General features: G+C 35.2%; 1 protein-coding gene across 10 annotated transcripts in view; it reads right to left on the bottom strand.

The window, feature by feature from the left end:
* Positions 1 to 12,064, bottom strand: part of SMARCAD1 (SWI/SNF-related, matrix-associated actin-dependent regulator of chromatin, subfamily a, containing DEAD/H box 1) — a 90,966-nt gene that overhangs the window by 18,247 nt on the left and 60,655 nt on the right. For 8 of the 10 annotated variants that reach the window (XM_036339817.1, XM_036339822.1, XM_036339807.1 and 5 more), the window contains 8 exons: positions 9,123 to 9,213; positions 6,325 to 6,424; positions 5,310 to 5,369; positions 5,146 to 5,221; positions 2,269 to 2,404; positions 1,601 to 1,738; positions 255 to 350; positions 40 to 157 (listed from right to left, as the gene is read on the bottom strand). In XM_036339817.1, the coding sequence (XP_036195710.1) occupies positions 40 to 157; positions 255 to 350; positions 1,601 to 1,738; positions 2,269 to 2,404; positions 5,146 to 5,221; positions 5,310 to 5,369; positions 6,325 to 6,424; positions 9,123 to 9,213 (815 nt within the window). The remainder of the gene's footprint in view (positions 1 to 39; positions 158 to 254; positions 351 to 1,600; positions 1,739 to 2,268; positions 2,405 to 5,145; positions 5,222 to 5,309; positions 5,370 to 6,324; positions 6,425 to 9,122; positions 9,214 to 12,064) is intronic. The other 2 variants (XM_036339826.1, XM_036339832.1) reach the window with 2 other exon arrangements.

The raw sequence follows: 12,064 nt of genomic DNA, 5'->3' as shown, positions 1-12,064 counted from the left end.
GATCATTTTTCACATAAAATTGTGAAAATCAGATTATACCCAAGTTATTGATAGACTTTTTCAATTTGCTGAAAAGACCCAGGTAGAGTTGCTCCTGTTTCTCCGACATGGGACACAACTCAATCTGGTCCTTCTTGGGGGGCAGCTGCTTGAGAACCTGAGTGAGGAAACCAGTTTAAGTAAAACAATCAGATAAAGACGAACACAGACATTTAAAAAACAATCATAATAAAAAATATTCAGGTAAGAGTTACCTCATCTTTTACTCTTCTGAGAATAAATGGTTTTATAATTTGTTTTGCGTGTGCTATTCTCTCCTTTTCATATATACTTTGCTCATCTGCTGATTTCTAAATAAAATAAGAACATATGCTTTTAAAATTATATTCATTTAAATGATCACAATAACAATATTACACAACATGAAAATTTGAGTTGTTTTGCATAGAAACTCCATTTTTCTAGATGGAACTTCACATTTGTATTCTGGGCTATAATCTACTTAAAGCTCCATATGTATTTTGAGATTTCATGACATGTAAATTATGTATTCTGCTGAACTGTACTAGGTTAGTTTTCAGAAGTCATTAACTGATGAGTTGTTACTGATTACCTAGAGAACGTAATGAAAAAGTATGTGTGTGTGTGTTTGTGTGTTTGTGTGTGTGTGTGTGTGTGTGTGTGTGTGTGAGAGAGAGAGAGAGAGAGAGAGAGAGAGAGAGAGAGAGAGAGAGAGAGAAAGGGGGTGGGAAAAGGTGAGATGAAGGGTAGGAGAGAGAGGTAAAAAACTTGTATTTATTTGTGGAAAACGGCCCTAAAAGAAAACTAGTACAGGTGATGTGAATCATGTGCTCTAAAAAATGGGCATAATTATTAGTCAAAACTGGTTAATTTTGGAGAATTAAAGTGGAATTTTATTCTAAAATGTAAAGGTATCATCAAGTGAGAAAAAATTCATTAGTGTGAGTTAAAAAGGCAGTTAATTGCAGAAGAAGACTATCACAGAAAATGCTTGCAAAATATATATAACAGGAGAATCAAGTATCTATATTAACATTGCTATATGGAAGAATTTAGGAGTTTTTGAAGACTATATATTGTGCTTTTTCTAAACAATCAGGAGAAAATTAACAAGATTTTCATCTAAACGGATTTCTTTATTGTAACTTTTAGAAACTGTTACTTTTGTATTTATGAACTTTTATTTCAAAACTATGTCCCAGGATAGGAATTTTCAACCTTTGCCTAGTTCTACAGTTCACCTGTTAAAAAAAAGTGCTAACTTTCCTGACCAATTTTAATAAAGAAAAAGCAATGATCAAAACTTTTCCCAAATACTATATATCAGAGACTTCCACTAATTTAAAATTGTTATTCTTCAGAAAATCAGCGTGTTAAAAACCAAAACTTTCAGACACAGATTACATAAGTCACCGATTCATTTCTCATTGTGTTTGGGCTGATTTCTCAGCTCATCCAAGGATAGGACTATCGACTACTTAAATTTCAACATGAAAACAACAAAAAAGACAAAATAGAAGAATGACCCAGGTAAAACACAAAGTAACATATTTGGGAGAAAATATGAATTTATGCTTACTGTCTTAGAAGAAAACATTCTTCGTATTTCACTTGTGCTACTACTAAACATGTGTGGCATAACAAAATTCAACAGCGACATGAGTTCTAATAGATTATTCTGTACAGGTGTGCCTGTGAGCAGCAAACGGTTATTTGCCTGTGAATGAAGGTAATTAAGATTAGTTGGTTTTTTAAATTAGAGACATATCCTTCTTTGTCTACCCTCCGCAGTGGTGGTAGTGGTGGTGGTGGTGGTGATTAATACCATTATTAATAATGTAACATTCTGTAATGAAAGGTTAGTAATTTAAAAAAAATTATCATCTATTGTATCTTAAGGCAGAATGTGTAAAACTAATGGTTTCACTTTTTAAATAGGTAACTTGCATTCTTAGATCACTTTATGAGGTAATGAAAATAGATTATATTTAATATTCAGAGTTTATCACACAAGACAGAGGTGGTAAATTGAGGATCATGAGCTATGAATGGTTTTTATAATTTTAAAGGGTTGTAAAAAACAGCAAAAGAACAAGTGACAGAGGCTAAATAGTCCACAAAGTATTAAATATTTCCTATTTGGCCCTTTACAGAAAAAGTTTGCTGACCCCTGATATAAAATCTTACATTAAAATACATAATATGAAATGTTATCAAAATTGGAAAAATTCACAAACACTCTCTTACATTAATTGTCATAAGGTGCTGGTAGCGAATAGAGCCCATATTCTTCAGCATATGGCCCTCATCAAAAATTGCGTAATTAAGTTTTAATCGTCGAAAGAGACCACGGTCATCAGAACTGCTGATTGCACAATTATACCTGTCACCAAAAGAAAAAAGGAATCTCTAGGGTTATACCTTTATGAGCCACTAGTAAGATTTATTGCTTTGTAAAATTATTTTTATTTATACACTCTTAATCACTGGTATCTAAAAGGTACTACTAGTTGGTGCTCAAATAGATATTAATGTAATGTAATTTATCTAGTAATTCCTGATGTATATGTAACCAAGTTTAAAAATGGCCCAGCCAATGCGGCTCAGTGATTTGAGCGTCGACCTATGAACCAGGATGTCGACTTTTGATTCCTGTTCAGGGCACATGCCTGGGTTGCGGGCACGATCCCCAGTGGAGGGCGTGCAGAAGGCAGTCTATCAATGATTCCCTCTCACCATTGAAGTTCCTATCTTTCTCTCCCTTTCCCTCCCTCTCTGAAATTAGTAACCAAATCCTATCTAATAATAGATAAACATGGCAATTGACCATACCTTTGCTACGCCTCCCATTGGCTAATCAGCATGATATGCAAATTAACCAACAAAGACGGCGGCTAATTTGCATATACCAGCTGGGAGCGAAGACTGAAGACACCGTAAGGAGCCGAGGTAGCGAGGTAGCGGAGACGGGTGGGAAAGAAGCGGGAGAGAAGCAGCAGAGAAGGGTGGAGTAGGAGCGGCAGAGATGGGCGGGGCGGGGTAGCAGCGGCAGAGACAGGAGTGAAGCCCTATTTTTGCAGGAATCTTCCTGCAACGGGCTTCTAGGATGGAGATATATATATATATATATATATATAAATAATGTGTATATCGCTTCCATAGGTAGTTAAAAGAATACTTAAATGTTATATTGTAATCAGACAACTTCTACATACCTAGGAAGAAGCCAATTTTGGTAATGTATATGCAATCTGCACTTGTTGTACACTTCACTTCATGAACTGTTATATTTTTAAAAGCAGCAGAAAAAAGGACATTAAGCTAAGATATTTCTGTTAAGAACATACTACTATATTAAACTAGCAGAGTAGATCCAAGAAATAACAGTTAATAGAAGTACAAGACTATATAAACAATTTTTTTGAATGAATTATTTTAATCATGGCCTCCTTTAAATATACTTAATATGCTTAAGATAACCTATTTAATAAATGAGCATTAAATTTTCTGCTAGATATTTATGCCAATTAGCTACTAATGATTAACTTATTCGGTTATATTTTCCATCCTTATTTCTAACTCAAATTTTTCACTGAGATTACATTGTATTTACTATTAATACTTGCAAGATAGAAATATTATAAATTACCTTGGTGGAATATCTTAAATGTTACTTTATTATTATTTTTTAAAGAAATGCTTTTTATTTTTAAAGTTTTATTTAAGTATAGTTGATATACAATATTATATTAGTTTCAGGTGTACAATACTTTTATATCTTACAATGTGATTACCTGCTAATTTTAGTAATCATCTGTCACCATACAAACTTATCACATTATTAACTATATTCCCCTTAACTTTTTTTACCCATCTCCCTAAACATCTCCTCTCTGGCAACCATCCTTCTGGTGTTTCTATGAGTCTGTTTTCGTGGGTTTTTTAAGATTACACACATAGGTGAAACCATATGGTATTTGTCTTTCTCGGTTTGATCTATTCACTTAGCATAATGCCCTTTAGGTCTATGTTGTTGCAAATGGCAATATTTCGGTTTTTTTTTAATCCTCACCCAAGGATATTTTTTCCATTGATTTCTAGAGTGGGAGGGATGGAGGAGGGGGAGAGAGACATGGAAGGGAGGGAGGAAAGGGACAGAGAGAAACATCTATATGAGAAATATCAACGTGAAAGACACATCAATTGGTTGCCTTCCTTATGAGCCCCTACTGGGGCTGGAGAACCTGCAACTTTGACTGGGAATTGAATCTGTGGTCCTTCAGTACATGGGTGATTGTTCTAACCACTGATCAAAACCGGCCAGGGCAGATTTCATTCTTTCTTGCTGTGTGATATTTCATTGTACATATACATATATACCACATCTCCTTTATCCATTCATCTATGGATAGACACATAGGTTATTTCCAAATCTTGGCTATTATAAATGATGCATATCATCTTTTCAAATTAGTGTTTTTATTCTCTTTGGATGATACCAGGAGTGGAATTGATGGGTTGTAGAGAAGATCTATTTTTATTTTTTTTGAGGAATCTCCATTCTGTTTTCCACAGTGACTACACCAACTTGCAGTCCCACCAACAGTGTACAAGAATTCCTTTTTCTCCAAATCCTTGCCAAACACAAGTGATTGTTGACTTTTTGATAATAGCCATTCTGACTTGTGTGAGGTGGTTTCTCATTGTGGTTTTAATTTGCATTTCCATGATGATTAGTGATGTTGAGAATCTTTTCATGTCTGTTGGCCATCTGTATGTCTCCTCTGGAGAAATGTCTTTTCATGTCCTTTGTTCATTTCTTGTCATTGAGTTGTATGAGTTAAATGTTACTTTAACTGAGAGAATATTATAACACTATACTTGCAGTCAAGTAGACAAAACCTTTTTATAACCACTGTCAATCAGTCACCTAATGTACTAGCAAAAAACTGCAATCTTGGTTTTATATACTAAACTGAAAAAATGCCTGAATCCTCATCATAAATCATTCTATTATTTTAGTTGCACAATTCTTAGCATAAACTTTCCTTCATATTAATTTTTTTTAAACTTCGAAGCTGCACAAAATTTCTTTCTAAAAAAACTTTTTTTCTCAATACTTACGTGGTCACAATTACATTGTATTCTTCATATTTACTATGAATGTTATATCTTATCTGTTTACGTTCTTCTTGAGAACCTAGAATTTAAAACAATATGCATTTTGATTGTACTTATTTTATTGTATGCTAAAATTTTAAAATTAAAGCAAAATGATATATTCTTACCATAGTAACAGAGCACCTTCAAAGTGGGGCACCATAAATTAACTTCCCTTAACCAGTTATCTATGAAACAAGAGATATTACTTTCATCTGCTACAGCAGGATATGTGTATGCAATAAAATCAACACTACAATTTGACAAAATTTGCCCAGAAATTATTTTATAAAATAATACAAGGTGATTTTTTTTAAAAATTATAGGACCTTCCCAATTTTACTCCTGATGATTACAATTGTTTTGAGGTTTTTGAGGTGGCATCAAATAAAGGGCAGAGAACCAACCATTGTATTTATAGGTGATTAATGATTTCCAATTTAAAGAAATGTCAATTTTGGTTACATTCATACATACATTCTCTTACTCTATTCTACATCCAATCAATTGAGCAAGAATATAACAATAATTTGAATGCAGATGAATTGCATACTTTCTCACTCAATAAATGTTTAATTATAAATTTAAATGTACTTAGTTTCTTTTAGTTATTCATGAAAACAATTTATAAGTATTATGAAAACAAGATAAATGTTATCAAATGGTCTTTGACCTATAATAATTGACTTATACTTGAGTTTTTTATTTTCTTTAAAAGACTTCTAGTACATTCAAACACACACACACACACACACACACACACACACACACACACACACACGAGTAAGGAGACCACAGAAATAAATATTCACCTCCACAAACTAAGGAATCACACATACCCACACGGCTTTTCTTCTCCCTACGTAAAATAGGCTATAGTCAAGTTCTAGCTGGTTTGGCTCAGTGGATGGAGCGTCGGCCTGCGGACTAAAAGGTCCCGGGTTCGATTCTGGCCAGGGGCACATGCCTGGGATGTGGCCTCGATCCCCCTCAGGGGAGGGGCATGCAGGAGGCAGCCAATCAATGATTCTCATTATTGATGTTACTATCTCTCTATCCCTCTCCCTTCCTCTCTGAAATCAATAAAAATATATTTAAAAAAACAGTGTAGAGTCAAGTATGGTTGTCCACAGTACTACAAACCTATAGTTGACGCAGGAACAACGATCAAATGAGGACCTTTATTACCCTCCTGATAGAGATATGCCAGGAATGCAATGGCTTGAATAGTTTTTCCTAGGCCCTAAAATTAAAAGTTCAAAAGACAATATATGAAATGTAAAGATAAACAAACAAAACAATATTGAAAAATACGAAAGAAAAAATATATTTCTGGTTTTGATTCCCTATAATGCAACACTATGAGAATTTCTATAAGGTTCTCAGTTCTTAATGAGATAAAAGAAACAAATATCCAAGGGAAATTACAACTTAGTTTAATGAGCAAGATATATCATAACTGCTAGTTAATATGTGACATACATTAATATGGAAGACCTTTGCATTGCACATAAAGAATATAATTTTGGTAACTATTTACATAAAGCAAGCATTTAATACACACTAGATGGACTAATTACAATGTTCTAATGACTAATTAGAGTTAAAGACATAACCTTATTACTCAACAATTCCACTCCATATTCTATATGGGAGAATATTTCCACAAAAAGACTTGGGTAAGAACGTTCATATCCTATTATAATATAAGAGCCAAACACTGGAAATAACCTAATGCTCATCAACACAAGAATGGATAAACATGTTATAGCAGACTTATACTATGGACTTCTATATGCCAATATAGTAGCTGATACATGTAAATACAAATGAATTTCAGTAAATTTGTGATGCATCAAAAGAACCAGAAATAAACAGTATATACCACACGGTTCTATTTATATAAAGTTCAAAATCATAAAAAACTGATATGGTGATAGGCATCCAAATGGTGGTGGTTATAAAGGAACTTTCTGAGATGATAAAAATGTTGATCTGGGAGGTGATCACACACAGGGGTACATATATGTAAAAATTCACTAAGGTGAACATTGCATGTTTTATTGCAGCTGAATTATCTATTTATATAAAAGGCTAATATGCAAAGTGTCCCTGTGGGAGTTTGACCAGCAGACTGGGAGTTTGAACGCTTGCTATGACGTGTGCTGACCACCAGGGGCAGTGTGGAATGAAGGAAGGCCCTGTCTGGCAGCCAGTAGGCCCCAATTGGCCCTGAACACTGGCCAGGTCTAGGGACCCTACCTGTGCACAAATTTTGTGAACCAGGCCTCTAGTATATCAATAAAGTGTTTGTTTTTCACAAAAAGGTATTGAAGAGGTTTAGCTCCTCAGGGGAGAAAGATATTATCATCTGTTCAAAACTGAAATCCCCTCTTCCCCCCTTCCACTTGCGATTCATGTGTTGAAATCCTAACCCCTGGTGTAACTGACCGACTATATTTCAAGATAGGACCATTAAGGTTAAATAAGGTCATAAAGATAGGACCCAAACCCCTCTTAAAAGAAGAGAAAGAGAGCCCTGGCCAATGTGGTTCAGTTGCTTGAAGTGTCATCCTGTATACTGAAAGGTAGCAGGTTCAATTCCCAGTTGGGCATGAAAGGAGGGCAAACAATCGATGTCTCTCTCACATTGATGTTTCTCTTTCTCTCCCCCACTTCCCCTTTCTCTAAAAATCAATAGGCATATCCTTGGGTGAGGATTTTTAGAGAGAGAGAGACAAAGAGGCACTAAGGATGTATGCACACAGAGGAAAGGCCATGTGTGGGCACACCAAAAAAGTGGCTAACTACAAACCAAAAAGAGTGGCCTTAGGAGAAACCAAACCTGCCACATCTTGATCTTAAGACTTCCAGCCTCCAGAACTATGAGAAATAAATTTCTGCTAAGCCACACAGTCTTTGATATTGTGGTAGCCCCAACAGACTAAGACACTAACTTATCACAAATATTGTCCTTTACAAGTTACAAAAACAGGTTCAAATAATATACCTCATTTGATACCAAATATAAGATTTTATAACATAAAAATTACTACATTTTATTAATGTTGGCAATGAGAGATTAGGTCATTGATAAAGAGCAAATGACTCAAGAAAGGCAAAGTTGTGATCCAAAACCCAGACTGGCTGCTCAAATGCAGTTTTCCCACAACCTTAATGTTCTATATCTAACTGCTATATACCTATTTTGAAATCCTGCATACATTATTCATTTTTCTATCAGGTAAACAGTACCTTTGCTTTAAAATGACATGTGTGTAGAAATAGTGGAAGCCCTCAAGATTACGAGAATGTAATTAGAGAACAAAGATCACTATCCTTGTTCATTTTTATCTTGGAAATCTAACACACAATGTAATATATATATATGTATTCAGTAAATATTTTCTCCACAGATCATGATTCATTTTTAATAAATACTTCGAAAAAAGTATAGCTGGAGGAAGAAGGTAAGGTTAAAAGGCAAGTTTCTATGCAATAGTACCTAGACTACTGGCTGTAATAAACTGCCCAAGTCTAGGTTCAAGAAAATGTGACTTGGGAAAGAATCGAAACTCAGAGACATCTAGCAAAATAGTGGAAATGATGTTGATGAAGTTCTGATAAATGTATGAATTTATTTACTAACAAGGTCAAGTATCTATGATAAATTTTAATTTTAAAGGCAGCTATGGAAAAGTGCATATAGTACAATCTCATTCATTAGTTTGATAATCAGATAGCAAAAAACCCATATTCATTTGGGGTTGGGGTAGTAAGGAGGCTAGAGCTAAGACAAGCAATACAAAACCAGGAGGAGTGAGAGGGATATAGACACTGAAGTGAGGGAAGTAAACTACAGTTAAGGGAAAATTTCATTTTTTAAATGACAGCAAGGATGTCTTTTAATGAAAAATCCTAGAAACAGAGTTATTACTTACCATTTCATCTGCCAAAATGCCATTGAGTCCATGTTTATGTACCAATGCCAACCAATTCAAACCAACCTTCTGATAGGGCTTGAGTGATAAACTGATAAAGAGAGAGTTACCAAGTGTTATAGATTTATACTTCCATTAGTTTTCTCACATGAGATTTAGGTTTATAATACACACAAAAACTGAAATACTAGGTCTAATCTTACCTTTTAATTTACTGTTATGAACTATTTATATGTACTTTAAAAAAATCAGTCCAAAATATAATGCTCTCTCTTTTTTTTTTGGTATTGTCAAATTTTATTCTGTATTTGTTGATTTATTTCTTCTGGCAATAAGAATTAAAAAAAAATTCCCATATTTGGTCATAATGTAATGTCAACAAAAAAAATTCCCATATTTGGTCATAATGTAATGTCAACAAATTAACTAAATAACTGCAATATTAACTATGATAACATATTTCTAAGTTAATGTTTATACTAAAAAATTGTATTGTACTGATTTGAGTTTTAGCACATTAAGAAACTTAAAGTATGAAGACAAAAAATACATGAGCATAATTTGTCTATCTCACTTGGAAGCCTTTTCTCATTCTTATTAGGACAGCATACAACCCATCTAACATGAAAACCTAGGACAAGGCCATCCCCCCCATTCTCCAGCTTTTTATCCGTCCTCTAAATTTCCTGTTACACACATCTTATCACAGGGAAAGGGTCTGGACATAAGTATGGCATAATACACAGTTAATGGGTAGATTCTGAAATCAAGATACCACTATTAGAAAAGGGGTAAAAGACGTAGGACAGAATGATAGCCTTCTTAAATCAGAATCTATGTTTCAACAGTGCGGAATATATCCATAAAACATTTCTTATTTGAAAAAATGAAAAGTATAGGCAGGGAAAGTATCAGCAGTATTGCTAAAATCTTTATAGTTCATTTTAAAGTTCATTACTTTTTGGACAAAACATTTTTTCTATGCTGCTCGCTACAAAAGTAATCATAAATAAAACATATTGTAGATATTTTAATTTCCAGATCCAAATGAATTCTTTCTACTACAGTAATGGTGAGAATAAGTTCACAATATCTGGAATGTTCACAATATTTCAGACACTTTGCTGTGGGCTTCACATGCATTATTACTTCATTTCATCTACATCATAAAGTAGATGCTATTATCATCTCTATTTCCCAGATGAGAAGTTCTCTAGAACTCAGAGAGGTAACTTGTCCAATGTCATGTAGCTAACGAAACCCATGTGTGCAGTGGCAGAGCCAGTATCCAATCCAGGACCAATCCAGTGCTCAGCTCCTAACCATTAAACAGCAAATATGAAATGAGTTTTCTCTCTCTCTCACTCTGACCCACCCACTCTATGATCAAAACTGAGGCCTCTTGTTATTTTTGAATCATTCACAATGCTTAAATCGTCTCACACACATGGCATGGAAGTGATGAAACGCGATGAGGTCGGCACACTATTTCACTTATAAATGCATTCAAGGGTGAACATGCTATCCCAATGTAAATCACAAAGAGCCAAAAAATACTCTTAACAAATAAACAAAAATTACTGAATTTCTTCATTATCAACACATGTTGAGAAACAAGTCTATTAAAATATTTTTCACTACACATAAAACTTTAAAAAGTGATGTGGAAATTTTAAGAATTTACTACATAGAATTTTTTCATTCAAATAAAATTGTTTCACCCACAATCACAATGCAGATCTGATAGCTGTTTTGATCAGGACATTAACTTACTTTTGAAATATTTGTTTTAAAAGTATAAGTATTGAGTGGTGGGCACACAGTACAATATACAGATCTTATAACATAGAAACCCATACCTGAAACCAATATGTTCATGTTGACCAATGGCACCCCAATCAATTTAATAAATATTAAAAATAAAATTTTTAAAAAGATTTCTAAAATAAATAAATATAAATATGTATGTATGTACGTATGTATGTATGTATGTATTTGTGTGTGTGTGCATATTTGCTCCTCTGCTAAATTTATCTAAATTACAATTAGGGGAATCCAAGATGGCAGCTGACGGGACGGCAGGCTGCAAGATAGTGTGTAAGAGAGTGAAAGGAGAGTGCGTGTGCCGAAACCGGTTTGGCTCAGTGGATGGAGCGTCGGCCTGCGGACAGAAAGGTCCCAGGTTCGATTCCGGTCAGGGGCATGTACCTCGGTTGCGGGCACATCCCCAGTGGGAGATGTGCAGGAGGCGGTTGATCGATGTTTCTCTCCCATCGATGTTTCTAACTCTCTATCTCTCTCCCTTCCTCTCTGTGGAAAATCAATAAAATATATTAAAAAAAAGAAAGAAAGAAAGGAGAGTGCGTGGATGTGTGGGGAGTGTATTTGTGAGTGAGGGACAGCTATATTCCACAGGACTGTTGGGGACTGGCAAACCAGGCTCGCCTGGCCGGGCAACCTCCACTACTGCTGAAATCTCTCCCAGAGCAGCCAGCTATGCAGCAGAGACTGTGCCATCTTGAAGGGGAGAGCGGCTGTGATCGGTCGCCCAGCCTTACCTTCAACTGGGGAGACCCTCAGATACCTCCTGGGACCCTACAACCACATTGCCCAGGGACCAGCTACCTCAGCTGCAAACCCACAAACTCCGAGACTCCAGCCTCCCCGGCCGCCTAAAAAGTTTACCCAGAGGGAGACAAAGCGGCACCGAATACTAGGACAGGCCCTGCACTTTCCCACAGAGCAGATAGAAGGAACACCTGAACCAAACAACATGCACCCAGAATTGGTGAATTAAACACAGCTGGTAAGGCAATCTGTGGATGGAAAAGTCAGAGATCGCCTAGAGAGAGCTCTGCCTCCTCAGATTCATCTGGGGGCTTGTTGTTTGGGTGTTTGTTGTTTGCATTTTTTGGATTCGCTGTTGGTTTTTTGGAATTTTC

The sequence above is a fragment of the Myotis myotis genome, unplaced genomic scaffold (genome assembly GCF_014108235.1).
Source record: "Myotis myotis isolate mMyoMyo1 unplaced genomic scaffold, mMyoMyo1.p scaffold_m19_p_1, whole genome shotgun sequence".
NCBI classification, from domain to species: domain Eukaryota; kingdom Metazoa; phylum Chordata; class Mammalia; order Chiroptera; family Vespertilionidae; genus Myotis; species Myotis myotis.
This window is presented reverse-complemented; position numbering and strand designations above follow the sequence as displayed.